The 27,100-nt window shown below is 57.3% G+C and overlaps 13 protein-coding genes across 13 annotated transcripts; 7 read left to right on the top strand and 6 right to left on the bottom strand.

The window, feature by feature from the left end:
- BO70DRAFT_358705 (maleylacetate reductase) lies at positions 1-1,410 on the top strand. The gene is made up of 2 exons (XM_025542360.1): positions 1-680; positions 747-1,410. The coding sequence occupies exons 1-2, from the start codon at positions 155-157 to the stop codon at positions 1,292-1,294; spliced, it is 1,074 nt and encodes a 357-aa protein (XP_025403697.1). The 5' UTR covers positions 1-154; the 3' UTR covers positions 1,295-1,410.
- Positions 1,411-1,561: 151 nt separating this feature from the next.
- BO70DRAFT_358704 (2-(3-amino-3-carboxypropyl)histidine synthase subunit 1/2) lies at positions 1,562-3,558 on the top strand. Its single transcript, XM_025542359.1, has one exon. It carries the CDS (start codon positions 1,620-1,622, stop codon positions 3,309-3,311), a length of 1,692 nt encoding a protein of 563 aa, XP_025403696.1. The 5' UTR covers positions 1,562-1,619; the 3' UTR covers positions 3,312-3,558.
- Positions 3,559-3,868: 310 nt separating this feature from the next.
- On the top strand, positions 3,869-6,963 carry BO70DRAFT_329673 (uncharacterized protein). The gene has a single exon (XM_025540791.1). It carries the CDS (start codon positions 4,184-4,186, stop codon positions 6,680-6,682), a length of 2,499 nt encoding a protein of 832 aa, XP_025403695.1. The 5' UTR covers positions 3,869-4,183; the 3' UTR covers positions 6,683-6,963.
- Positions 6,964-7,146: 183 nt separating this feature from the next.
- Positions 7,147-8,418, top strand: BO70DRAFT_358699 (NudC domain-containing protein). Its single transcript, XM_025542358.1, has 4 exons — positions 7,147-7,206; positions 7,308-7,592; positions 7,764-8,085; positions 8,189-8,418. The coding sequence occupies exons 2-4, from the start codon at positions 7,350-7,352 to the stop codon at positions 8,218-8,220; spliced, it is 597 nt and encodes a 198-aa protein (XP_025403694.1). The 5' UTR covers positions 7,147-7,206; positions 7,308-7,349; the 3' UTR covers positions 8,221-8,418.
- A 487-nt stretch (positions 8,419-8,905) lies between these two features.
- Positions 8,906-10,149, top strand: BO70DRAFT_89043 (uncharacterized protein). The gene has a single exon (XM_025548817.1). The coding sequence runs from the start codon at positions 9,056-9,058 to the stop codon at positions 9,833-9,835; it is 780 nt and encodes a 259-aa protein (XP_025403693.1). The 5' UTR covers positions 8,906-9,055; the 3' UTR covers positions 9,836-10,149.
- Positions 10,150-11,292: 1,143 nt separating this feature from the next.
- BO70DRAFT_358695 (A4/G1 family peptidase) lies at positions 11,293-12,600 on the bottom strand. The gene has a single exon (XM_025542357.1). The coding sequence runs from the start codon at positions 12,367-12,369 to the stop codon at positions 11,422-11,424; it is 948 nt and encodes a 315-aa protein (XP_025403692.1). The 5' UTR covers positions 12,370-12,600; the 3' UTR covers positions 11,293-11,421.
- Positions 12,601-14,900: 2,300 nt separating this feature from the next.
- BO70DRAFT_411037 (uncharacterized protein) lies at positions 14,901-16,160 on the bottom strand. The gene has a single exon (XM_025547269.1). The coding sequence runs from the start codon at positions 15,793-15,795 to the stop codon at positions 15,091-15,093; it is 705 nt and encodes a 234-aa protein (XP_025403691.1). The 5' UTR covers positions 15,796-16,160; the 3' UTR covers positions 14,901-15,090.
- Positions 15,929-16,439, bottom strand: BO70DRAFT_384755 (uncharacterized protein; the record flags this gene model as incomplete). Its single annotated transcript, XM_025545677.1, has 2 exons — positions 16,339-16,439; positions 15,929-16,269 (listed from the first exon to the last, which is right to left on the bottom strand). A coding segment is annotated over exon 2 (231 nt), but the record flags the coding sequence as incomplete, so codon positions are not given.
- A 995-nt stretch (positions 16,440-17,434) lies between these two features.
- Positions 17,435-19,504, bottom strand: BO70DRAFT_358694 (hemolysin III family protein). The gene is made up of 3 exons (XM_025542356.1): positions 19,267-19,504; positions 18,963-19,182; positions 17,435-18,906 (listed from the first exon to the last, which is right to left on the bottom strand). Exons 2-3 carry the CDS (start codon positions 19,134-19,136, stop codon positions 17,581-17,583), a joined length of 1,500 nt encoding a protein of 499 aa, XP_025403689.1. The 5' UTR covers positions 19,137-19,182; positions 19,267-19,504; the 3' UTR covers positions 17,435-17,580.
- Positions 19,505-19,816: 312 nt separating this feature from the next.
- BO70DRAFT_368381 (uncharacterized protein) lies at positions 19,817-22,522 on the top strand (the record flags this gene model as incomplete). Its single annotated transcript, XM_025544620.1, has 6 exons — positions 19,817-20,166; positions 20,217-20,571; positions 20,824-21,072; positions 21,118-21,270; positions 21,339-22,045; positions 22,117-22,522. 6 exons carry the CDS (start codon positions 19,817-19,819, stop codon positions 22,520-22,522), a joined length of 2,220 nt encoding a protein of 739 aa, XP_025403688.1.
- A 227-nt stretch (positions 22,523-22,749) lies between these two features.
- Positions 22,750-24,715, bottom strand: BO70DRAFT_358691 (uncharacterized protein). Its single transcript, XM_025542355.1, has one exon. It carries the CDS (start codon positions 24,239-24,241, stop codon positions 22,946-22,948), a length of 1,296 nt encoding a protein of 431 aa, XP_025403687.1. The 5' UTR covers positions 24,242-24,715; the 3' UTR covers positions 22,750-22,945.
- A 201-nt stretch (positions 24,716-24,916) lies between these two features.
- On the top strand, positions 24,917-26,022 carry sod4 (mitochondrial 37S ribosomal protein mS42; the record flags this gene model as incomplete). Its single annotated transcript, XM_025540790.1, has 4 exons — positions 24,917-25,005; positions 25,067-25,247; positions 25,311-25,465; positions 25,489-26,022. Exons 1-4 carry the CDS (start codon positions 24,946-24,948, stop codon positions 26,020-26,022), a joined length of 930 nt encoding a protein of 309 aa, XP_025403686.1. The 5' UTR covers positions 24,917-24,945.
- Positions 26,023-26,159: 137 nt separating this feature from the next.
- BO70DRAFT_426128 (ubiquinone-binding COQ10-like protein) lies at positions 26,160-26,953 on the bottom strand (the record flags this gene model as incomplete). Its single annotated transcript, XM_025547752.1, has 2 exons — positions 26,160-26,908; positions 26,947-26,953. The coding sequence occupies 2 exons, from the start codon at positions 26,951-26,953 to the stop codon at positions 26,160-26,162; spliced, it is 756 nt and encodes a 251-aa protein (XP_025403685.1).
- Positions 26,954-27,100: the final 147 nt, after the last annotated feature.

The raw sequence follows: 27,100 nt of genomic DNA, 5'->3' as shown, positions 1-27,100 counted from the left end.
TGATGATCAAGCTGCTTCGGCTTTTCGGCTGATTCGCTACGGAGATTGTTCCAGGCAAAGGTCAACACCGACCCATCATACTTTAAGCAATCTTCCTCCGCGCTTTCAAATCCACTCCAACCCCTCTTCCCCTCAACCCCATCCGACGGCCATCATGGACGCCTTCGAGTACAACGCCAACCCCGGCCGTGTTATTTTCGGCAGCGGCACTCTCCAAAAACTGCCCGATGAGATCGCCCGGCTGAACGTGAAAGCGCCATTGTTGCTGTCGACCCCCCACCAAGTCGATCAGGCCGAGAGCGTCAAGGCCGTTCTCAATGGACAAGTCGCCGGTATCTTCTCCGAGGCTACCATGCACACCCCGACGCACATCACCGACAAGGCACTGGAGTACGCGAAGGCCCAGGGCGCCGACGTGGTGATTTCCATCGGAGGTGGCAGCACGATCGGGCTGGGAAAGGCCATCAGTATCCGCACCGGATTGCCGCATATCTGCATCCCGACGACGTACGCCGGAAGTGAAATGACCCCAATTCTGGGCGAGACCGCCGATGGTTTGAAGAAGACGCGCTCCGATCCCAAGATTCTCCCGGGGACTGTTATCTACGATGTCGACTTGACTATGACCTTGCCTGTGGCTATGAGCTCAACGAGTGGTGTCAATGCCATTGCTCATGCTGGTCAGTAGTCTCCATGTGTGTCTCTTATCCGGGTCGACATGCTAACCAATGTCACTACTACTGTAGTCGAGGCTCTCTACGCCCGCAACACGAACCCCGTCATCAACCTGATGGCCATCGAAGGAACGCGCGCACTCGCCTCCGCCCTCCCCGAAATTGTCGAGAACCCCAACTCCCCATCGGCGCGGTCGTCCGCCCTCTACGGTGCCTGGCTCTGCGGTACCTGTCTGGGTAGCGTGGGGATGTCCATCCATCACAAGCTTTGCCACACCCTGGGCGGTAGCTTCAACTTGCCCCATGCCGAAACCCACACGGCCGTGCTGCCGCACGCCATCTCCTACAATGCTCCCAACATCCCCGAGGCCATGAAAAAGCTGGCGGAAGCGCTGCCTGAGAGCAACGGGGATGCCATCCACGGCCTCAACGTCCTGCTGTCCAAGTTGAAGGTCAAGCGTGGGTTGAAGGACTATGGTATGAAGGAAGAGGATATCGACAAGGCGGCGGATATTGCTGTCGGCAACCCCTACTGGAATCCGAGAGAGATCCAGCGTGAACCGATCCGCGAGTTGATCAGGCGAGTGTGGGCTGGAGAGCCGGCGCGGGCGGATCTGTAGATGGGGTGTTTTTCCTGTAAATAGCGGATATAGATAGGTTCCGGGCAAGGGCCTTGATGTGAATATGACGGTGACTAGTATCACGCACTGTCCTTGCAAGATAGACAGACAATTGCATTCTTCGTATGGTGCCATGTGCATCCGGTGTAATCGGTGCGGGCGCGATTGGTTCCTCTGCGGATGGCGGGGTGAAAGTGGGGGTGATTCCATTCGGTTTTCCTCAGGCCGAAAATTCAATTCCTCCCACTTTCCACCCCTCGTCGTCGACAGAACCTTTCGAATCCAGTATACACAAACACAACTTCATCCCCTCTCTGTCTCCACCATGGGCACCGCAATGGAGGCTGCTCCGGTCCTGTCGACCCCCGACGATCGCATCCTCGAGGCCACCGACCCCGTCACTGCCCAGGAACCGAACCGCATCCTGTCCGACGAAGAACTCTCCATCACCTATGACATCGAGCGCACTTTGAAGGAGATCCGCCAGGCGCGGTACAAGCGCATTGCGCTGCAGTTCCCCGACGACATGCTGCCGGATGCCCCCCGTGTGTTTCAGCTTCTCAGCCGCGGCCTGGATAAACGTGATGTCGATGCCAGTGTCCGCAGTGCCGCCAACGACTCTTCGGAGACGGACGGGCTGGCTGACTCGGTGTCTCAGCTGAAGGTGGAAGAGACGGAAGTGGCCCCGCGACTGTACATCTTGGCCGATACATCTTACGGAACGTGCTGCGTGGACGAGGTGGCGGCCGAGCACGTCGATGCGGATGTTGTCGTGCACTACGGACGGTCATGCCTGTCCCCAACAGCCCGCCTACCGGTCATCTATGTCTTTACGCACAAGCCCCTACCCCTCGACCCGCTCGTTCGCGCGTTCAAGGAGACCTACCCTGACCCCGCCACCAAGGTCATCCTGGCGGCGGATGTGACCTACTCCGACCATGTCCCCACGGTGTACTCGCGTTTGGTCGAGGAGGGCTATACCAACCTGTTTGCGACGGAGCTTGTCCACGAGCCCTCGTCTGCGATCCCCAATCGTACGGTCCCAGACGCTGTGCGGGAAACCCCGGAGGCGTTGTCGGAGTGGCAGCTTTTCCACATTTCCGACCCGCCCACAGCGCTTCTTCTAACCCTTGCGTCTCGCGTGGCGGCCATCTACATCTATCCCACGAACACGACGAGCGAAAATGTGAAGCCCTTGCCCGCGTCGACGACGGCCGCCTTGCGGCGTCGCTATGGCACCCTGACGTCCCTGAATACCGTGCCGATCTTTGGAATCCTGGTCAACACGCTGAGTGTGAAGAACTACCTGCATATCGTGGACCATGTGCGGGAGCGGATTGCCGCCGCCGGCAAAAAGAGCTATCTGTTTGTGGTGGGCAAGTTGAATGCGGCCAAGGTGGCCAACTTCAGCGAGATCGGCGGATGGGTGGTGATCGGATGCTGGGAGAGTTCACTGGTGGACAGCAAGGACTTCTGGAAACCGGTCATCACCCCGTCCGAGTTGGAGCTTACGCTAAAAGGGGACACGGAGCGGGTCTGGACGGGAGCTTGGCGGAGTGACTTCCAGAACGTCCTGGATCAGTCGGCCGCGGAGGCACAGGAGGACGCCTCGCAAGACGGAGCGACCGAGGAGGGCGACGACGACGATATGTCGGAGCCCGAGTCCGCGCCGCCTGAGTTCGACCTGCGCACTGGCCGGTATGTCTCGCATTCCCGTCCCATGCGGAATCCTGCACCCCGCGTTTCTGCCTCGGGAGAGGACGCTGCGTCGGCGGCCAGTGGACCGTCGGCGGCGCGAGCCCTGGCCAGGCGAGCCAAGGGGGATGTGGCCATGATCGGCGGGGCCATCTCCCCAGGGGCGGAGTTCCTGCGGTCGCAACGGACGTGGAAGGGCCTGGGAAGCGATTTCGACATCCAGTACGAGGATGATGAGGAGACGGACAGTACGCGGGTGGTGGAAGGGCGCAAGGGCATTGCAAGGGGATATACAGTAGGCGAGGCAATAGAGCGGCACTAGCTGGGCTCCGCCCTGACGCATGGGAAACGAACCCCGTTTGTTGGGCGACCGTTGGATCGGGACAACAACAGCATGGCTGGGACGGGACGGGACTGGACCAGCGGACTGGGCAACCAGACAGTTCAACCACTTACTAGTTGGGGGGAGGGGGTAGTTTCATGCCCTATTGATGCCACGGCCCAAAGCGGGTGCAGAACTATGTGCTGTGCTGGATCGACGGGAGCCCTAGTAGGAGCGGGGAGGGGAGGGAAAGGAAGGGGATGATGGGTAGGAGGGTTCAATACTTGTCAATAGTTCATACCAGGCAGTTAGATGATGCCAGACGAAAAAAATAATCACGCAGCCGAGCGCATTTCCTATTCCCTGACCGGACTGTGAGAGAAATCGGAGGGCCAAGGCGACCTATCACATGATGAAGGGCCGGGCTGATCCCGGCTTCCCGTTGGATTTTTGTCCCAATCCCCAATTGTGAGGTGAGTTGTCAAGCCACCCCATCATCCGTTTCCTCCTGTTCTCCTGCTCTCCTGCTCTTCTGCTTTTCTGCGCTTCCTCCTCCTCCTCCTCCCTTGGATGGCCTTGGATCATGTCCACCTCTTGGGTCTGAACCGCCCTCCTTGCGCATGCTCACCTTCCCTTTTCCCTTATGATGTGCGGCCTCTCCCGCATTCTCCGCTGTGCTCGCGACCTCGCGACACTCTGACCTCCACTCTTGTGCCCGAGGCGAACACCGGCTGTTGAAGTCTGAAGAACCCCAGGGTCCTGCAATCCGACCGCGTCCGTCGACTGATACATACCTCCACCACCACCTCCTCCCCCCCCTCTTCCTCCCCCCGGTAGTGCCCGCCGTAGACCGATCGGGGCCTCCACCGACCATGAACGGCGAGACCAGCGGAGACCAGCAAGGCCTGGTCGAGTCTGCCTTGGAACAGTCGCTCGTCCCGGCCCAGCACCCTCTGTCGACCTTTGAGCTCGTTGTCACCACGCATGCGCCCATCCTCGAATCCCTCCTCTTGCAGACCCCCACCGACGCCATCCTCAAGCTCTACCACACCTCCCGCTACCTCCGTTCGTTCCTCCGCTCATACCCCACAGCATGGAAGTACTTATCGTTCCGCTTGATGTACCCATCGGGTACGCCACCGCCCCTCCGAGTCGTCTTCACCGGGTCCAACGAGGCCGTCGTCCCGCGCCAGTCGCGACCGTACGCCCTCGATCAGCTGTTGATGAACGTCGTGATTCCGTTTAGCCCATGTCTGCGGAGTCTGGAGTTGGACAACACGGCGGTGTCGGGGCAGATCCTTATCTCCACGGTGTTACACTCCCGACGCGACAGTCTGGAACATCTCTCGGTTCGGGGCTGCAAGAATGTATCGCTGAAGTATCACATCATCCCGTACTTGACGATGTTTGGCCTGCAATACGACGTGAATATGGAACAGAATATCGGGAGCTCGCCCGCCACGAAACATCTAGCGCTGAAGAGCCTGTACACGTATCGATGCCGACACCACCGACGGCGACCGTATCTTACCTCCTCCCTGTCACGAAAGGACTCCGACTCGGAACCGACGCACGAACTGGTGAATCTCTGTCACAAACTGGGCATCTGGACGGATACGGCGTGGTGCTCTACCCCCGCGGGAAGATGCTACCGTAGGAGGGGTTATGTATCCATGCGGGTTCCCCAGGGGTCGGCAGAGGTATGGGTTGTCTTTGACCGGCTGTGGCGATCTAAAAACTGGATCGGCCCGGTAGAGCAGACGGCTCGTTTGGGGCACCGGGATGGCAAGCTGTGGGAACACAGCGAGACCGGTTCCTATGGCGAGGCTCTGGGTACTGGGGAAAGCGGAGACCACGGCGAAGGAAAGATGATGCCTGCACATCTGCGTCGGAGCCATACACATTTTGTTGACAACATCCGCTGCGACAACTGCGACGAGCTGATCCCGGAACGGTGCGAGCAATGCAGTATCTTAATGCACTGTGTCGGATGTCGAAAGACTCTGTGTGCTAGCTGCGCTTACGAACGGCCCTACCTTCACTGTCAGCCGAAGTCGAACCCCACCCCGGACCCCAGTGCTTTTTGGTGGGCTCCTACTGCCACTGTATCGCCGTGTTCGATGCAAGACCCTGTTGAGCATGCCACTACTACCAACCCGAACAACACGTCTCCTCCCTCCTATCCCACTCTCACCTTCCACTGGTGCTGCACGGAGCCGATTTTCTCCGGTGGCGGTGGGATCAGCATTGGCACTCCGAACCGCGATGTGGACCAAGTACGAGCGGTGCCTCTGCCCCGTGGACAGGGCTGGGAGGACCTGGAGTACTCGGCCCAGGAATGGAGCAAGACCTTCCCGAGAGATGCCTACGGTGACCCGCGCAGGCCCGACTACACGCTGGAAACGGGACACATTGCGATGATGAAGTGGCTGCTTGGACCGCCTGACCGGCAGCCGGCGGCCTGTCCGCGCAATCTGTGCCAGGACTGCTACGACACCCCGCAGTGGAAGGTACACTGCAAGAGCTGCTCTAAACCGCTGTGCATCGAGCACGATCTACGGGGGCTCAGGCTGAGAATATGCGGGTATCGGGATCTGACCTTGGAGAAGATCGCGATCCAGAACCACGCGGAGTCAAGCTCTCGATCTTACGCACCATCACGGGTGCCATCTGTGCCGGAGTTTGAGCTGCCGATTCGGACGCAGCGGATCCTTGATTCGACGACGAGCAGTTTCACCGACGACCACCACGACGGATTTGGAGAGGCGAGTAGCAGCACATTGCATGACGCGAGGCCCACTCCATTACTGCACCGCCGCTCGCGAAGTCTTTCAATATCAAACTCGAACCGCTCGCGCTCCTCGTCCCATTCGTCAGTCTACATCGACTCGCCGTCCGAGCAATCGAAGTGGCAGGGGTGCCAGTCCTTCTTCTGTCCGCAGTACCGGGCGGTGGGCGACCAGCGCCAGCGCTGCGCGAGCGTCCTCCGCGAGTGCACCAGCTGCTCGGTGTACGTGTGCGAGGACTGCACGTCCGCCCACCCACCGTGCAACTGCACATACTGCGAAGTGAACTACCTCTGCCCGAACTGCCTGAAGGTACGCGAGCGAGACGGAACCTGCCGCCGGTCGGCAGAAGAACACGCTCGCCGGGAACGGAAGCGGAAGGAAGACATGCGCCTGCTGGAGGGAATCCTCGAGAACAAGCTGGCAAACGAGATGGCCGACTACGCCCGGCAATTCTTCGACGCTGTGGAACACGGCGACGACGTCGACGTCGAGCACATCGAAGACGCCCCGTCGACCTACCCTCTCGAGGATCATGATGCGAACCTTTTCGGAGAGGGAGCATTGACGGACAGCACTGAATGACGGCGTGTGGGATCTTAGTTCTACTTACTACAAGGCGTCGAGAGGAACGGGCTGGGTTTCGGAGTTCTTTACTGTATCTAGGGGTCACTTGCCGCAATCACCAGGGTGGTTGGTTGTCTACGACTGCGTTTGCATGGTATGGTTGTCGCGGTTGCCCAGCAGGCCGGGGCCCGGGGCTGCGAGTCTGTCTGCCGGATGGACGGACGAGCCGTGCGTGCGTGCGTGCGATATTTGTCATTTGACGGCTAATTGCTCATAATTAAAAAATAATGACCTACGACTTGACATTTTTTGCCTGTAACAGCTGTAGCGTTGTAGTTATACTATCTACAGTAGATAAAACGATAAACCCACTCCCGAGTCCGGCCAGTCAAGCTCAGCCCCGCATCGCGGAAGCTACTCGAAGCCCGCCGAGTCCAGACCGCGAATTTCATCCCCTCCCCTCCCCTCCCCTCCCTCCGCACCGCACCGCAACACTTCTCTCCAACATACCATTTACCTACCTACCTACCCAACAACATCAGGTACGCACATCGCACCCTCCCTCCCTCCCTCCCTTCCCCCAGCCCAGCCCAGCCCAGCCCAGCTCCAAGCCACCCAACCAACCACCCTAACCACCACACAGACCAACCCCCGCGCGCAAACGAGAAAAAGAAGCAACCCAAACATGTCCGAGCAAGACCAAGACCCCACCCCCCAAGAGACGGCCATCCGTGAAGCGGAAGAAAAAGCCCGCAAGGCGCAAGAAGACGCCGAGCAGGCCAAGCTGCCCTACAAATGGACCCAGAGCATCGGCGACCTGGACGTGACGGTCCCGGTGGCGGGGAACCTGCGCGGTCGCGACCTGGATGTCGTGTTGACGAAGACAAAGATTAGGGTGGCGGTTAAGGGGCAGGAGGCTGTTATTGAGGTGGGTTTGTTTTTTATTTCTTGCTTTTTGGTTTTTATTTATGGTGGCGGTGGTTTGGGTGTGGGGTGATGGGTTGACTCTGGCTGTGGGATGGGATGGATGGGCATACTAGGCGGGATATGATAAAGTGAAGGGATTGGATTGAAAGCTAACTATACTTGATGCGTTTAGGGCGACTTCCCCCACCCCGTTATCCCCGATGAATGCTCCTGGACGCTGGAGACGACGTCCGGCCCGCCTGGCAAGGAGGTGGTGGTGCATCTGGACAAGATGAACAAGGTGGAGTGGTGGCCGCATGTGGTGACGAGCGCGCCGAAGATCGATGTCAGCAAGATCACGCCCGAGTCGTCGAAGTTGAGCGATTTGGATGGCGAGACGCGCGCGATGGTCGAGAAGATGATGTATGATCAGCGGCAGAAGGAGATTGGCGGGATGACGAGTGATGAGCAGAAGAAGAGGGATATTTTGAAGAAGTTCCAGGCTGAACATCCGGGTTTGTTCCTCCTCCACCCCCGTCCTTGTCTTTGTTGTTTTGATTGTTGTTGTTGCTGCTGTTGTTGTTTTGGTGAGGTTGGCTAATGAGTTGTGTTTTGCAGAGATGGACTTTTCGAACGCGCAGATTGGTTGAGCGATGTATATATAGGTTGCTGTGTGGATTGGGTGTGTATGAGTTATGAACCTGTTTGTTTGTAGCAATTGGGCATGGCATGTTCGGCTGCTGCCTTGCCTTGGCTGGGTACTTCGTACTTCGTATACTTCATGGAATCAGCGAATACGAGATTGCCGTATCGGGACTAGTCCGGCCCCGGGGGACTTCCGATCTGGAGCTGTCTTCTTCTTCTTCTCTCTCCATTTCCAGATTCCTTGTGCTGCTCTGCGGCCTGCCTATTACATCACCCTCGGCATGGGCACATGGCTGTCCATGGAATGTAGTCTAGCCAGCCACGATGCAGGGCATCCTCCAGCTTAATCCCCCCTCCGGGCGCGTCTACCACGCCCGTCGCCCGCACCGCAAGTCGCGCGCCGGCTGTGTCAAGTGCAAGCAGCGCCGGGTCAAGGTACTACCATGGCTCTTGTGTTCCCACTTTTCTGACGGGGTAGTGCGACGAGTCGAAACCCCACTGTCTGCGATGCCAGAAGCTCGGCCTCGACTGCAGCTATGACGCCAGCTCCGGCCGCAGCGTTACCGTCTTCCTGACGAGCTCGCCAAACTCCCAAGCGTACTGTATGTCGCTAGCTGCTGTTTCCAGCAAAATCAACGAGCTCCTGCAGTTCAAGTCGAAGAATGGCCTCGACCACATCATGCAGGCGTTACACCATTTCCAAGAACTTACGAACCCTGCCTTCGGGCCGAAACGCGCCCAAGAAGCCATGCAGGGTAAAATCATTCGACTGGGGCTGGATGTACGTCTACGCATACTGGTCAGGACTACAGCTGACCAGACTATCAGTCCCCCTTCCTCATGCACACTATCATCGCCGCAGCCACCTCCCATATCCGCCATTCCGTTCCTGAAAACCGAACCTACGCCGTGACGGAATCCTACCACTGGCAGCAGGCCATCTCACAGTACTCGGAGGCTCTCACGACCATCGGTCCGGACAACACAGACAGTCTGATCTCGGCCTGTCTGCTCATGACGATCCGGTCCTTCGCGCTGGACGAATACAACCCGCTCAGCTCGTTTGTCTTCTCCGACGACTCAACCTCGCTCAACTGGCTGAGCCTGCAGGCGGGCCTGCGACATCTACTCGAAGCGACATACAAATGGCAAAGCGACAGCATGTGGTGGGAGGTCTTTAATAAGACCGATAACAGCAAGGTACAGTTCTTCGACGACGACCGCCCGGGAAGGGTAGGGATACGCCCCGAGCTGGCCGACCTCTGCGGCATCGACGAGACGACCACTGCGGCGACGAGCCCATACCACGCGCCGGCGCGGATTCTGACGGGGCTGCTGTCGCTGGAGCGAGGCACACAGAACTTTGGTCCGTATACAGGGTTCATGGGTCGGTTGTTGCCGGATTTCTTCGAGAAGCTGATACAGAAGGATCCGCCGGCGCTGGTGCTTCTGAGCTGGTGGTTGGCGCTGATGCATGGGACGGAGATGTGGTGGGTGCACATGCGAGCGCGGTCCGAGATTGCGGCCATCTGCTGGTACTTGGGGGGTGATGAGGGGATGGTGCGGCTGTTGGAGTTTCCTGCCGAATGTGTAGGCGAGATTACCTTCATTCATGAATGAACTGCATAGAGATGCCGAATGAGGCTGTCGCAATCGATGACGAGGAATCACTCGTCATCGTCATCGGCTAACTTGCCGTTGAGGCGTGCGGGACACTCCGCCAATCAGCGGTGCGGGGAATGTCGATGCCTGGATGCTGAGGCTGGGCAGGCTCAGCCTCGTCGTTCCCCGGCTCGACCTTTGTTTGCTCGTCTCCCACATTTCTCTCCTCGACTTCTCCCTCTTAGTCTCGCACACACGGTGTCTGTGTCTGTGTTTGCTATCCCAACACCAGACACCGGTGGTGGCCCCTCCCCACCATCAATCACTCCACCAGAACCCCTCACCGGGTGACTCTGACTGTACAAGCGTACTACACGGACCTGTCTGGACCTGTCTGGACCCTTCAATCCAACACCACCACCATCATGCTGTCCGTCCTCACGAGCCTCTGCACCTGCAGCAAGCCCTCGAAACCCTCCCCAACCACCACCGCAGTCCCAACCCCAACCCCCACGACCCCGATACACCACGCACCCACCGCCCTTCCCCATCTTCCCCTCCTCCACCGCGACCCTCTCCCCAAACGGCAACGCCAACCCTTACACAACCCCCCCACTACCAGCCTACACGCCTCACCCGCACCACCTCAACGAGAAAACGCTCGAAGCGCACCTGCGCGACCCCCCGGTCTCCTCCTCGGACGCCAACACCCACCTCGACGAGAAATCCCCACACTTACACCAATCACACCCGCATGATTCCGACAGGCCCGAGGACGTAACCTCCGACGCGTCCTCGGCGATCTCCTTCCCCAGCACCCGTAGCTACGGGAACACGTCCACCGCGACGAGGGATACGCCCCCGCCGCCGTATTCGCCGTGGAGGGTGGGGCGAGCGGGGACGGCGTCGCCGGTGCCGTCGCTGTCGATGTCGGTGGAGTCGAGGAGTGAATCGTCGGGGTCTTCTGATGGGGGCGGGGAGGAGGGGATGGTGCAGATTGCGGCGCCGAGGGCGGTGTTTCTGGGGAGGGGGAGATGGGCGGGGGCGATGCGGAGGGAGGAGGGAGGGGAGGGGCTGATTAATGCTTGCATGAGATAATAATACTTCTGATCCAACTGGAAGCGGAAAGGAAGGTAATAATATTCTGCTGACTGTATCTACGCAACTAATGTACGACATGCCTTTATGGATTATATAAAGGATCGGGTTAATTAGGGCTAAGGTAAATGATCTGATCTGGACCGGTTCCAATTATAGCAACCCCATAACCCATTCCAATACTGACCAGAATCTAGACCAAACTGAAAACCGAAACCAACAACCGACAAAAGGTTACACTACATACATTCTCCATTCTCAGCCCTACATCATCATACATCAACCCGATCACCTCAGCGCTACGATCGAACAACACAACCAGGAAACCCAATAAATATGATGCATGCATACCATCCCATTGATCTATATGAATAATTTCAAAAACAATAATACTAAATATATATATATATCCCAACCTCGATGCCCCCAAACGGAACGAAAGTGACAGGCAACAATCCACACTCAACTTCCCACATCCACATCTTTCATTCCCCATCTTATCAAATCTACTCATAAGTGACCTTCAACTCCGTGGAGCTCACAATATCCGGCACAGCCTGGACGGTAGAGCTCGTGCTATCCTCGACGGCATACAAAGCGGCACCATCCAGACCATACGAGTTACCCCCGGCCTTGGCCACACAGCCGGAGAAGTAGGCCTCGCCAAAGTCAATGAAGGTCAGGCCATCGCCATCGATGCTCAGATCCTCGACGATCCACTCGGCGTTGGTCCCGGTGAGGGTGGTGTCGGAGGACGGGGCCGAAGCAGTGGCGGTGGCATTCTGGCCGGTGGTCAGGTTCTCGAGGGTCGCGACACCGGAGCTGCTGGAGAGCGCCTCAACGGTGGCGACCACGACGTCACCCTCGGAGAAATCGATCCCCGAGAAGCTCATGCTGTCGCTGGGGTACCACTCGTACCAGGCGAAGAAGGTCGTCTCGCCGTCTTGCACGTACGTGTCCACGCCCGCCTGCCAGATCGAGTTGCCGCCCGTCGCGCCGTCGATGCCCACCCACAGGGACACCGCCTGGTCGTCGGACGAGGATGACGCCGCTGTGGGCGTCACCGTCGGCATCGTGAAGGTCGCCTGGACGTACGTCCAGGATGCGCTGGCCGGGGCGGTCTCCTGCACCGCGCCCGCCCAGTTCTCGTTCACTTCGTAGTCGGTCGACTCGTCGCTGCTGCTGCTGTGCGACACGGAGGAGGTCACGGCGGGGGCGGCCGCGCTGCTGGTGCTGCCGATGGACTGCCCGGTGGGTTGCGCGGCGGGAGGGGCTGGGCCCTGGCCCTGGCCTTGACCCTGGCCCTGGAAGCCAGAGAGGTCGTTACCACCGGGGGCGCCGCCGAACTGGCCCTGCTGGGGGTCGCGGTGATCGACGCGGCTGTGGCCGTGGGGACCGGCGAGGGCGGGGGCGGCCAGAAGGGCCGTGAGGGCGACGGTGGAGGCGAACTTCATTGTGAATGTGAATGAATGCGGTTTATGTATGTATGTATGTATATATGTATGTATGTATGTGAAAATGAGTGTGAATATGGCACACAGAGGCGGGACCAAAGTAGAGAAATGAAGGTCAAAAAAGAATGACAGAGCTCTGCTCGAAGATATGAATCTCGAGAGAATATGAGCGAGAGAGAGAGAGAGGAAAAAAGAAAGAAAGAAGGAAGGAACAGATACCGGATCTGAGAACTGGGATGGATGGAGGGAAGGAGGAGAAAAAAAAAAAAAACAGCATGAGGGCAGTTCTGTAACATTTTATAAATATTCTGCCCCGTGGCGTGATAAGGGTTGGATGCAGATTTGAGGCAATTGTGAAACGTGGATTAGGGACGGGTGGAGACCGAAAGGAGATTGACATCTATGGTTGAGGAGAGCCGGCGTTTCAGGGATAGGGCGTTGCACGGCTTCTGGACTTGAGGCGGCAGTGATGCTCTTGTCAAGATACTTGGTTAGGGTTAGTTGCATGGTCCGAACGCTGAACGCTGAACGCCGTCTGTTTCCCCCCCTGTCGCATCATCCCCTATCTACCACCATCTACAATCTACTATTCTCATGAACCACCCATCATACCTGACCCCGAGCGAGTAGAGTTTCCCGTTCGTCAGTGACTGGCAAGACTCGGAATCAGGGCGAAGTGGCGGGCAAGTGGATCAGGCTATCAGCAGCGTCGGGGTGGGGACATCGGCGGATATAGAACCGTAGAACGGGGGCCAGGAACCATTTTTGCTGCTTCGGGGGGTCAGGATTGGGCCTCGGATGTGAATCAGGGGGGGCGAACGGGCGGGTTAACGGGATGGCTCGCGGAAAACTCTCTTCTTGGGGGGTCTAGGCTGTGGGTGTGGATCGGTGCCTGTCGGGAACCATGGCGTCAAGATCTGAATAGTTGTGGAAGAGTTGTTCAACCGTAGTACTGACTGTGCAGCACTATGGTACTACCCAGTAACGACTGGGTGGTGTACACGTGTTATTCCCTCAGTCTTGAGTCCTGGAACTCGGAGGGTATTTACCGCCCACCACTTCATATGGTGGATATAACATCTCGACTCTATACAGACAGAGTAGTTACATCCCGTACACTAGACTCCGTCCGGAGTAGTGCACGGTAGATAGATAGATAGTTAGCTGCAACCCCCCAATCCCCCACAGTCCACGCCAACCTCAGGGCCTAGCTACACTTCTACCAGATATCCATCTATCTACTATGTACTCCCTAGTTATGTGTTAGTTATCTACAGCCCTCGAAGTCCTCCGGACGGAGTAAGTATAGCCCGAACCAACGTGGTCTCGGATCTTCATTAATTCATAAGTTCATTCATTTAGACTCGGCTCCCGCAATACCGATGACTCAGCATAACTAACTAGTTAGTTAGCATATCCACTTCCCGAAACGGACTAGCTCCGTTCGGTCCGGACACTAACTAGGCGCTAAGGTTTAGTCCGTTGCATGTCCGGTTTAAGCTTGAATTGATTGCCCTGCCCGGCTGTGTGACTTGACATGCATGCATGATACGGAGTACATCTGGTAGATATTATTGTCAATCCTCGACTCGGATAGAAAAGTATACTATACAGAAATTTACTCTCACTCTTACTATGAACTGGTAGTTACTACGGTATGGTAGAACTCGTCATCACATACCCATGGCAAAGACTTTACCCCTACCCTACGTATCCTACGTATCCTACGTATCCTACGTATCCTACGTATCCTACGTATCCTACCATACTTTGCACCTCCCCTTCCTGCGGTACGCCGTACCAGCGGAGTATATCCGCAGGATATCCAGAGTCCAGGCCAGACACACTGGTCCGGACGGCGACGGCTACGGCGACGGCGGATATTCGGCAAGGCAAGAAAAAAAAAAGTTATATTGATTGCCACCACCATCATTAACTACACGTCACTGCTTACTATTCCGGTTAAAGTAAATATTGATTTTTATCCAGAGGAGGCAACAAGCATGGTTTAGGAGGGTTTCTTGGTTCGGGTTCGGGTTCGGGTATTGCGTGGTGTGGAAGAGGTTTTTTTTTTTTTTTTTTTTTTTTTTTCTGGGTGGAATGAGTTGGATGGTGAAAAGTTTTCTTTTTTCTTTTTCTTTTGCTTTTTTTTTCTTTCGTCGTGCGAGAGGACTAATGAGTCGGTCGATCTTTGCAGATCTGATCGTCTGACAGGGCAGGGCAGGATGGATATATGGTTATTTCTTGTACCGTCTTGGTATATCTGTAGATCAGGGGATTATTCTATAGTAGCAGACAATTTGCATAATGGTTGAGATGGCATACCGGATGGAGCGGTTAGATTCTGTGGTAACTTTGGTTGGAGACCTGCATGTGCAGACTACTGTATCCATATCTATTTCCCTTGATGATCGTTCATTCTCTACTTGATACACTCGGAAGAATATCAACATCTTACCATCGATTACACCTCAATCTAATGCTGAGATAGATGGATATCAACATTTTTGAAGAGAGATACGAGATACCACTCACTACCATACACAGCTCACAAAGAACATTCTCCAAGACATCAAAGCATCCCAAACCATATTCACAACCAGATCGACGATATACTTCACAGTATGCAGATCATCCATTAGCCACCCGCCACCAGATCTTCATCAAATCCACATGATAACCCCCCCACCATCATGTCAACGACTCAACCCACCCCTAACTCTATACCCCAGAGGCAAAAGCATCATGTCCCCTAAGCCCCAACAGCCCCGTCCCCTCCAGACACCCCACATACTCCGCTCTGATATCCTCGCCTCTCAAAACAGCCGTCTCCACCCACAATGACAGCCCGCCCCCGAACAACACCCCACCGGGCCCATACGCCTCCATAAACGCCCTCCGCAGTTTCACGTGCGCCGCGTTCGTCCTCCCCAGCTTCTCCATGTGACCCAGGTCCGTGAAGTAGAAGAGCTGGACATCCCGGCCGAGAGTGAGGGGGTATCTAGCTTCCGCCGGTGTGAAAGTAGAAATGGATGTAGAAGTAGAAGTGGCAGCAGGGGAGTAACAGCCCCTCGAAGAAAGAACCCCCTTCTCCACGCCGGCGGTCAGGGCATCGTGCACCCATTCCTGGGAGAGAGCGTCGAAGGTCTCCGTCCAGTAGGCTTTCTCGTCTGCGGATGCGTGCGTGTGGTCTTGGCCTTCAACGACGAAGCAGATGTTGTTAGGGAAGTTCGCTAGGGTGATTCTTCCTGCGATTATCTTTTCTTTTCCCTCTTCTCCTTCGTTCGTCGTGGTAGACTGTGAAGACAGCGCTGATAGATCTTCCCCCGTCAGCGAAGTAGAGATACTTTTCTCCTTGATCCGATCCGGATAACACCCCCAGTATCCGCTCAGAGTCGGGTTCAGCTCGATCTTGCCGAGATGCATGCATCCCGCGGCGGGCGCGTCATGGTTCGTGGCGCCCTGGATCCGTGAGGGGTCGATGGTGAGGGTCTCGTGGAATATGCCGGCGGTGTCGGGCAAAGAGGACCAGAAGGTGGTGAAGTCTGGGGAGGTGGACCATGCTTGGTAGGAAGGGGTGGCCAGTAGGTGAGGTGGAGTTCGGAGGGGGAGGAGTTGGAATTAGAGTCTGGGTGCTGGGTGAGGGTTTCGGTGTGGGCGAGGAGGTGGTTTGCTTTGGCGGCGTCGAGGAGAGAGGTTAGGGTTGCGCGGAGGGCCGGGGGCGTGTGGGGTTGTGTGCCAATGACGGTGAGGGTGAAGGGAGTGTCGGGGGGGAGAGAGGCGAGGAACATTTTGTGTCTGGTTGTTCTTGTCTTTTCTTGACTTTGTAATGGAACTTGGTCTCAAGAGATCAGGTTGTGGAATGCCGATGAAACCTAGTTTATTAATCAGACCTTGGTTCTGTTGCCTTTATATCAGCAGCCAATGGATGTATAGGGCCCGAAGACTTGACCATTTGATCTCTCTTACCTTCTTAGTTAGATGTAATCCTCACGCAAGACTTTATCAGACTGTGTGATTATCGTCTGGAGGTTTGCCCCTCAAAAAGATTGTATATAAAAAAAACCGACCGGCGAAATTGCGGAGTTGCAAGAGTTTCGAACAGCCCAGGATCAACGAGTGCTTAAATAGCCATGAACCCCATCCCAACGCTTGGCCACGGCTTTAAAATCCACTCCTTGCAGACAACACAGACCCAATCAATCCGAGTCCGTGATATGCCAATATATTCCCGATATCCTCATCCCATCCACCCGGGACGGCACTAAATCCACGCCAGTGGGCCCCATCCGTCAACTGAATCAGAAATGCACCAATCATCCTGAGCAATTCCAAATTAGAAGGTCTCCTACAACGTGAAGCTTGATCCTGATCTAACTCAGATTCAGGGGAGAGCTCTGTGATTGGACGCGTCGTCACTCGCAGACGGACAAAAGAGGCCGCGCTAGCTGCTACTGTCAGTTGTCACGCTCCGGCCATCTGGATCGCACGATCGATTCGTCTGAAGATATTCTGTCTGGTTCTGTGGTTGTTTACTCCGTAGACCGTCGGGACTCTCTTCGGTCTCGTGAGTTGCCGTATCGCCGCCCAGTTTATCGTTGCCCAGTCCCTCGTGTCATTACTCAGACCCTTCGCTGTAGCATGGCTGGCTGTGCTGGCGAGGTCAGAAACCTGCAGAATATCCATAGAGGATTGTAGACTCCGAAAGATAGGAGGAATGGAGGTTGGAACAAGTGGAGTCGAAACAGGTCTTTGTATGGAGATGGCAACGTTAGCATGCGATTGGTCTCGTATCCTGTCAGACTCAAGACCGACCGACCTCCATCTTCTAACGAGTTCATTGTGAAGTGTGCGGTGCCCGCGACAATTCGAGTGAAGGGGTAGAGGTGGATCTCCACAACCCCGGGAGTTGGTGAGAAGACGTTGGTGCCGGACAAAGAGAAGCCAGCAGAAGAAAGGTACCGACGTGCCGGTCCGGCATTTGCCTGAGGCCGCACCGGGCAGCAACCAGGCGCAGTCTGGCTGGTCGAATCCTAAACTACAAAAGGGGATGTGGTAAGATGTTGCACCAACGATCTATGTTCGTCTAGTTGGACCGTCAGTCCGCAGTCAGCTAGACAACTATTTACAAGAAAGATAAAATAAACTCCACCCGTCTACTCTAGCCCGTCTATACGGCACACCTCTACTATACCCCAGATCCCTTGCGACCTACTTGGCCAAGTTCGGGCACTCGCCCTGCGCCCGCTGGAACGCATTGGTGAACAGATCCTGCATCGCGCAGTAGTGGAACAGGATCCCTCCTAGCACTGCCAGGTGCCAGATGTTGTGGCTGCCGCCCACGTAGTCGAAAAGACCGGGTCGCCACCGCTCGGGCACCTGCGAGGCGTACACCAGAGCGCCGACGAAGTACACCATGACACTCTTCACCACGGGCGCGTAAAAGTACAGACACCACTCAAGCCCGCGGGTGTAAGTGAGCTGCGCGAGCGGGGCGAATCCGGTCAATGCGAGCGACACGTAGAAGGCCACCCGGGCCCATGCCATGTCAGCCCGGTTGAACGTCGGGTGCCAAGGCAGAATGACACCTCCGATACCCAGGGACATCGTCAGCAGGATGTAGGTCCACCGTGACACCGGCTCACAGTAGAACGCCGTGTACTCGGTCGTCACGATCGACGCCGCCACCAGCATCGAGATGCCCGTGTAATCCACACACGCGAACCGCTCCATCAGCGTCTGGCTGGCGATGCTGCTCATCGTGTGCCACAGGGTGCTGCAGACCAGGCATTTGCAGGCCGCGAAGAAGAACACCGCCGCCACCATGATGTCGGTCTTGGTGCTGAGGTGGAAGTTCGGGTTCAGGGGGTAGAAGTAGAAGGCCACGGAAAGCACGATGAACAGCCCGATTAGGTGTGACCAGATGTTGAACAGTTCGTTGGAGCAGGTGAACACGGAGGTAAAGCATTCCACCTTGGAGTGCGTGAATCGGTAGCCCTGCAGGATGTGCGGGTTCACCCGCCACGGGTGGGGGAGATCCGCATACGTGATCAACCGCTCCTCCTGGGCCAGCAGGATTGCGCGGTCGATGCTCTCCCGCAGAGAGTCCTTGGCTCGGCGGGCCCGTTCCATACCCTCGTCGACAACCTCAAGGGCGTGCGTGAGCTTCGAATCGACCGCCTTCCATCCCTCGTCCAGCGCCCCGTAGATCCCGCGGTCCCGGACGGCGTGGGCGCGGGACTCCAGTTCGACCAGAAATGACTCCATCAGACGCACGCCGGCCTGGGCCTTCTGTTCCAGGGTCTCCTTCGTCGCGAGGGCATCCATGTAGCGGTCCTCCAGCGTTTCCACCAAGATCTTGGCCCTCTTCTTGCCACCGCCCATGAGTTCCCCGGAGGCATGCGAGCAGGAGTCCCGCACCGCCTCCAAGGTGGAATATCCTCGTCGCAGGCTGGCATCAATCTGGTCCATGTGTGACTTGCGGTATTGTTCGAGCCAGTGTAGTCGTCTCTCGAGTTCGGCGAGGAAGAGTTCCACCTACGGGGTGTTAGTTAGGAGCCGGCCTGGAACAGCGTAGAGGGGCCGGTTCGTACTCTCAAAAAGACAGCCTCTGCATCGTAGTCGCAGGAGAGCTTGCGGGCCGTGTGAAAGGAGTGTCTGCGGCGGCGATCTCTCAGGAGAGCCATGTCTTCGGTGGGAGTGGCGGCGTAAGCGGAGGCCACTCCCTCGGACGCCTCGATGGTCATGGATTGCGCGGAGCAGGCCATACTGCAATGATAGCTACAGGTGGTGAGAGAATCAAATGTGCATGTCCTGGAGAGAAGAAAAGGGAGTCAGTGGTGATGTTGGGGGGTGGGGATCGGGAGGGCCGGCAAGCGGAGGAAAACAACGACTTACCGAGACTCGATCCAATAATAATATGCAAGGGACCGATGAAAGGAGACGGGAAGTAAAGGAAGTGGAAATAAAAGGAGAGACAAAGAGAGGAGAGGGGATAGGAGGAAAGGAAACAACGCCGTTGAGCCCAAAAAGCCAGCCAGTCGAGGAGAAAGAGCAAGGCCGAAAGGTGGGTTTGGGTTGAGGGGGAGAGAGCAGGAGAGGAGAGGAGAGGCGAGGCGGCAAAGGAGGAACGGACTGATTGACAAACTGTTAAGGCGAAACGGCGGGCAAGTGGGGATGCCGAGGGGAACGACGGCCTTTTTCTCTGCCGCTCACCCAACCACTTCGCCAATACTCAATGCAAGAGCCAGCAATAATTGACGGAGCAAACTTCCCATCCACCCAACCTTATCGCCCACTCGCCCACTCGCCCCAGCCTCCAGCCCATCAGCGCCCGCCTCTTCTCCACGTTGTCACGGCCCTTGCCACATTCACATTCTGCTCTCCGCCGCTCTTCCGACTGTCTATCCGGTCTAACAGCTCACCTCATCCACCACCTCTACCCACCATGGCCATTCGGGACATCGTCTCCAATCCCTCGCTGCTGCCCGTGCTTGGCCTCAGCGCCGAGACTCGCGATCAATGCATGAGCCTGCTGGCCGCCCTGGACCCAACCGTCGACCTCGCCGCTGACCCCCAGGACCGCGCCCTGGCCGCCTCCAAGGAGCAGAAGCAGCTGTTTGCTCTACTGGCTCGTCTGCGCGGGCTGAACCGTGATGCTATCCTCCGTGTGCGCGAAACCAAGCAGTCCACCGCGGAGGCTCGCCAGGAGATCGATCGGCTACATCTGCAGCTGCAGAACCTGTACTATGAACAACGGCATCTGACGGGCGAGATCACGGCCTGCGAGACTTACGAGTAGGTCGATGGAGAGCTCTGCCCTGCGGGCTGTTGGCTAACAACGATAGACACAAATATCGCTCTCTCCCGTTAATCCCCCTCGAAGAGTTCCTCGCCCTCCACCCCGAACACCAGGAGTCGGACGACCACGAATTGATGATCGCGCAGATCAACCACGAACATAGCGAGCGGGAGAAGCTGGAACAGGCGCGGCAGGAGCTCCTGAAGCGGAAGCAGGCGCTGATTGCCGAGAACAACAAGCGCAAGGAGGACCTGGCCAGTTTGGATCAGGATCTGGAGCGGTTCATTGACGTGGGTGTCCTTCTCCTGTCTTGCGGGCGTACTGCTAACTCCACCAGGCGGCCAAACCCATCCAGAAGCTCTTCGAAAAGGAGTATTAACATTAGATCTTGGGCATATCTGGTTACTTGTTGGTTGTTTAAGGATATAGGCGCATTGGTTAGATACCCAGCATTGGTTGTTTATAGGACAGGGAGAACAATCCCATGGATACGTTGTGTGTGCATCGAGTAGATCGACCGACCCATACTGTGTAAACTCCGGTAGAGACCCGCCAACTGGTGGCCCGCCCACCGCCTTGGCGGCCACCGCATCATCGATCCCGCATCAACATCACCACTTCCTCCGCGCAACTATCACCCAATCTGGTCCAAGCATGCCCTGGTCATGACGGCCAAGAATGACGACCAGACGTCTGCCCAGACTGTCTCCGACACCATGACCGCCCCTACGCCGCGTCTCCCGCCCCCGGAGAAGCCCGAGGCCGTTCGCACCCGCCTCAAGGTCATTGCGGCCTTCTGGGCTGTGATCATCTTCCTGGGCTTTCCCATCTGGTGGAAGACCACCTCCATCTACCGCGCCAGCCTGCCCATTTCGGACATGATTGATTGGGCGGATGGAAAGGTGAGCATACCCATCCGTCTCCGATTGCATCTCTAACCCACCTAGACCTGCCGTCCAGTCTTTCCCCTCGAGATCCGCTTCGAGACCCCTTCCCTGCCCGACACCGAGGCACAGCATCTTCTCCGCACCACCCAGCACACCCTCGACGACCTCAACGAATTCTCCGCGCACCACCTGCGACTCAAACTCTCCAGCGACGTCCCCGCAGAGCCCCACACCCAGACCAAGTCGCAGACACCGCATTGATCGTCCGTCTGCTCCCCCAGGACGAGCTGACCTCCCCCCGAGCCGCCTTGCACTCCGACACGACCCAGCTCGATGTCTTCTACCCCCCCAGCCAGATCCCACCCCCCTCGGCATCGAACTCACCCCTCTCCGCCTTCATCGCCAGCGAACTGCAATCCCTCTTCACGGAGGAGAAAGCCATCATCGCCCAGGTCCTCTCCGACCACAATGTCCTCGGCACAAACACCCACTCCCCCGCGTCCCCCAACAACCAGGCCCCCTCAGCCATGCTGAACTCCCTTTCCCCCGAGCTCATCGAAAGCATGACCCGCCGTCTGCGTCGCTCCCTGAAATACGCCGAGACCTACCATCTGGCCTTCAGCCTCTTCACGCCCGGCTCCTCCCCCTCCTCCTGGGACATCCAAGCCGCGGTGCACGACTACATCTCCCCACTCCTGGACGCCTTCTCCCCGATCAGCAACTTCACCGTGGACACGCAAGTCCAGCTGTACGCGACCTTCTCCCCCACCGCGCCCAGCCCCGAGTACGACGAAACCCACTCCGCGTGGACCCTAAAGAAAGACGACCTCAGCGCGTTCATCAACGCCGCCGAATGGCCGCTCAGCCCAAGCATCGGCTCCGGCCCAACCATCAACTTCATCCTCTACGTCCCCGCCCCATCACAATCCCCCCTCTTGGTGAAAGACAGTCTGGCAACCAGTTGGATCATCCCACAATGGGGCGGCGTGTTCGTACTGAACCAGACCCCTCTCTCCTCCGACCAACCCTCCCATCTCACCAGCGACTTCCTCGCCCCAGCCTTCATGACCTTCTCACACCAACTCCTTACCCTCCTCGGCGCCCCCTCCACCCCAACCCCCTCCCCCTCCGCCTCCAAACCCTCACCCGCCTCCGCGCCGCCTCCCTCCTCCTCTCCGCCTCCTCCACCATGGGCTCCCTCGCTCGTCTGACCGAATCCCTCCCCTCAATCCCCATCCCCGCCACAGTCGCCACCTCCGTCTCAACCACGCTGACCCATCTATCCTCCGCCTGCGCGCACCTCCGCCACGGGCAGTTCCAGGCCGCGCTGGCCAGCGCCCGCGTCGCCGAGACGGAGGCCGAACGCAGCTTCTTCGAGAAGAGTATGGTCGGCCAGATGTATTTCCCGGATGAACACAAGGTCGCTGTGTATCTGCCGCTGTTGGGGCCAATCGGTGTGCCCTGATCGTCGGGTTGTTGAAGGAGCTGAAGAAGTTGATTGCCGGGCGGAGGGAGAGGAGAGCGTAGATTTAAATAGATGTTAGATCGCCCCCTCCCCCCCTACTCCCCGGGTTTCCCTCCTTTCAGCTTCGTGATATTTATTGCTGTATATTATTATTGGTTACTACTTATTCCAGATATATGACGTGGTTAGTAAGATAACACGGTATTATAAAGTAAAGAGTGTATTTCGTGAGGTATCTATCTATCGCCAAACAACTACCATGTACACTATAACAGCCAGCTCAACACAACACAAAAACACACATCACACCAATTACCATCCACCACTCCAGATAACCTGAGTATACATAATCATGAAACATCTCAATAATCAAACAACCACGCATAAAAAGTCCAAGTATAAATGAGGAAAATAGCAGAAAGATCATTTCTCCATCGAATCAAACACCCCCTCCGTGCGTATATGCGTCGGATACGGGTCCGGATCCAACACCCCAGTCGTAGCGAAAACCCCTGGTGGCGTGTATATCCTGATACTCTCGGTGCGGGCTAATCCCTTCTTCGACAAGGAGCGATTCGGCTGCAGCGGAGTGACAGAGATGGGCAACGGGGGGACAGGCACCGGGACGCGAGCCCCGCGGTCTGGAACCAGGCTCCTTTGGCTGAAGGATCTGGTTACGGTATTTTGGGGGTTCTTGTTCGTGTTATTGGTGCTGCTGGTGCTGCTGGTGCTGCTGGTGTTGCTGGTGCTGGTGTTGTTGCTGAGGAACAGGCTTTTGACTCTTGTGCCGGTGCGTTGGAAGCGCGAGGACCGCTTGGATCGGCTCCGACGCAACAGGAAGTCTGTCCGGTAAGAGGTTTCTTCGGAGGGGATTGGAGAGGAGATCCCGATTAGGGTGCCCTTGGTGGAGCGGCGGGTGAATTGGGCGAGCTTTGCGGAGGGAGGCAGGTTCTTGCGTTGCCGTCTGCGGTGGAAGAAGACGCATAACAGGGCTAGTACGGCGCCAAAGATGGCGCCGGGGAAGAAGCCCGCCGCGATGGCGCTGCTGGGGTAGGAGGGGCAGGAGGCGGTCTTTGCGGACAGGGCGGCGGCTGAGCTGTTGTGGGTGCTGGTGGTGCTGTCTGAGATGGCCGTCTTGGAGGCGGAGGTCACGCGGGGATCGCTGGTCTCAATGATCGTGGGATCGGACGGGTCATTGGTGGTGGTGGAGGCGGAGGTGGCGAAGGTGTTTGATAATGTGTTAGTCGCGGTTGAGCCGGTCGTGGATGACTGGCTGGCTGTGGCTGTGGACGCGCTGGCTGTGTTCATCGCACAGATGGAGTCCCCGGTGCAGGTGTACCCGAACGGACAGCAGGAGTCGCCGCATTTGGGGAGGGAGTCGTCCAGCCGGGTGGTCTTGACGGAGTTCTTGGGGTGGGAGGTTGCGTTCTGCAGCTGCACATCACAGGTGATGGGCTCGATGTAGTCGCAGCTCTCTCCTTCGGGGCAGCAGATGGCGGAACTGTTGTCGTCCAGGCTGATGCAGGAGGAGGTGCTGGGGCAGCAGAAGGAAGACGGCAAGCTGGATGCGCAGTGATCGTAGTTGGTAGGGCAGGAGTCGGAGCTTCGTGGTAGTAAGCCAAAGGCCTGCGTTGGCGATACCGTCGAAGCAACGAGGGTGAGCAGCAGTATCATGGACGGTCTTCTGGCGAGGATACCAAGATAGGATGTCCTCGACATTACGGTGGGAGCTTCTTTCATGGCGTGAAAGTCGTAGGAACGTGAGCAGGAGACTCAGCCAGAAGGTCAAGCAGGTATTTAGGGCCAAAGAAAGAGAGTTGTCTGGATAAAAGAAGTTTTGAGACAAAAGAACTGTGCAACTGTGAGTCAATGAAGATGAAAGAAACAATGAACACCGTCACAAAGGCAAGTCCCTCCGCCACCAGCCCAGACAGCAGGCCATCTCCGGGTCGGCGCTATTCGCTGCCCAACTTTCTGCAGCATCATGATACAAACATCGACCCATGGCAGCAGCTGCAAGCGCCGGTCTCAGAATAGACACAGTGGATGGGGCCCGAGGCTGACGGGCTAATGAGGGAGATTAACACAGGCGCCGGGAGGGAACACGGGTAGATGACCGTCAACGACAGGCAGTTCGGTTCCAAAATGACCCAGAGGCCTGCAGATCAAGGCGCGTAGAGCAGCATGACGAACTGCAGCGAGAGGTTGAAGAGGAAGAAGAAGGAAGATGCAGCGGTTCGGATGACGAGCAGCCGTGAAGTAGATCGCGGCGCGCTGATTGGCGGGGCTGGCGCCGGCTTACATCAGCTGGGCTAGTCCCGAAAGAGCAAGGGCGATGGAGGGCCGGACTGGAAATTCTGCGGCGGTTCAAGCATCACCGCTGCTGCTCTGCACCGCGTCGCCAGTCCTCGCCCCCCATCACCATGTTGAACCGCCTCTTCCGGCCGCAGGCCGCGCTGCGTGCCGCTTCCGCTTTCTCCCAGGTGAGCTGGCCTCTCCAATGACCGCCGGTGACACGTCCAGCTAACCTCCAACCTCCGCAAGAAGCCCGTCTCCGCGCTCCCACGCCTCCAGATCCGGTCCCTGCACCGCGTGCCCCAGTTGACCAACGACCAGCACTTCAAGACAAATGGAGTCCCCGAGTTCCTATCACCAGAGGCGTTCGACTTCGCCTGGACGCAATACCAGACTCTGCTCATTGACAAGCTGAACCTGATGACGCAGGGTGCGTGGCCCGGAAGGCCTTCCTCCGGCGGAATCGAAGACTGACCCTTCCCCCCTGCTACAGACACCGTTGATGCCGATGCGAAACCCGGAGAACTGCTGGTCAAGTACTCCCGGCGTGCGGAGATGGCGTCAGTGTTCAACTACGCCTCCATGGCCCACAACAACCACTTCTTCTTCAACTGCCTGGTGAGTTGGCACCCTTTGGCCGGACTTGCCGTTGCTCGATCGATCTCTAACAGCCGCAGTCTCCCAACACCACCCAGATCCCCGAAAAGTTCGCCAAAGACATCGTCGACACCTGCTCGTCGGTCGAATCCCTGAAGCTCGATTTCCTGGCCACCGCCAACGCCATGTTCGGCCCGGGTTTCGTCTGGTTGGCCAAGAACCTGGAGAAGGATGGATTGATGCACATCTTCTGCACGTACAACGCGGGCTCGCCGTACCCGGCTGCGCACTCGCGGCGGCAACCGGTCGATATGGCGACGCACTCGCCCGACGCGCCGATGGGCAACCAGTACGCCGGCGCGATGGGCGCGCACTCGCCCAACCAGAAGAACATGGCGGCCGGAGCGTTGGACGTGCAGCCGATCCTGTGTGTCAACACCTGGGAGCACGTGTGGATGATGGACTACGGTATTGGTGGCAAGGCCGAGTACCTGGAGCGGTGGTGGGACCGGATCAACTGGGACGTGGTGTTTGACAACTACAACGCGGTCAGCTCGGCGAGGGCGGGCCGGAGCATGAACTGGAACCGGAATATGAACATGATGTAGACAGGCTTTGGGGCCCAGGAGTTTGTTCATGTTAACTGTATTATATACATGTGGTAGTATTTTCTTGTCTATTCTATGGTCTAAACCATCCCACCTCCATCTCCATTTATAAAACAACCAACCAATAGCCAACCCCATCACCTCTCCCCAAGAACATCCCTAATCCTCTTCTCAAACGCCTCAATCATAACAGGGGCCATCTGCCCCTCGACGGCCCCCATCATCGCAGCATGCAACTGACTCCGAAACTCAAACCCAATCTCCAACCTCACCTCCGTCAACTCCTTCCCTCCGGCGGAAACATCCCTCAACTCCCACCTCGTACTCAAATACTCAAAGATCCCCTCATCCACAAACCCCTCCATACCCTCCTGACCATCCTTCTTCCCCACCCCGAACTTCGCCCCGCTGCGCGCCTCCACCACCCACTTCGTCTCGTCGCAGTCCACCCGCGACGTGAACGTCTCGCTCAGCGGGCCGTATCCGACCGTCAGGAACGCGCGCGTCGGGAGCCCCGTCTCCGGCGAGCGGTGGGTGACTGTCGATGCGGTCAGGAAGGGGAGGAACGAGGAGTAGGATTCTACCGCGCTGATGATTCGGAATAGCGGTGCCGGTGGGTAGGGGAGCGTGCGGGTTGCGGTTAGGTGGCGCGTTTTTTGGGAGTTGTTGCCGTTGCCGCCACCGCCGAGGAGGGAGGTGAGGAAGGGGCGGGTTTGGGTTTTGGGTTGTAGATGGGGAGGAGGTGGGTGGTGGAAGAGGAGGGTGGTGATGGTGGTGTTGGGCGGTGGTGAGGGTGTGTTCTTGTTCTTGGTGTTGGTGTTGGTGTTGGTGTTGGTGATGGTGCTGTGGTCGTGGTGGTGGTGGAGAGGTGGCGAGGGGTGGTTCGCTGGAGGAGGTGGAGACGGGCTCGTGGTATAGGAGGACGCATCATGGTGGTGTTTGGTGGTGGGAGGTGTGGAATGGAGAGGAATTGGGTTTGGAGGCTGAGGTTGAGGTTGGAGAAGACCGGAATTGAGTTGTGTTCCTGACTGGGAACTTTTTTGGCGGCTTTCCGAATCGGGATCGCCGCCGCGCCGAC

Source organism: Aspergillus heteromorphus (assembly GCF_003184545.1).
Source record: "Aspergillus heteromorphus CBS 117.55 chromosome Unknown BO70scaffold_2, whole genome shotgun sequence".
Classification (NCBI taxonomy): domain Eukaryota; kingdom Fungi; phylum Ascomycota; class Eurotiomycetes; order Eurotiales; family Aspergillaceae; genus Aspergillus; species Aspergillus heteromorphus.
This window is presented reverse-complemented; position numbering and strand designations above follow the sequence as displayed.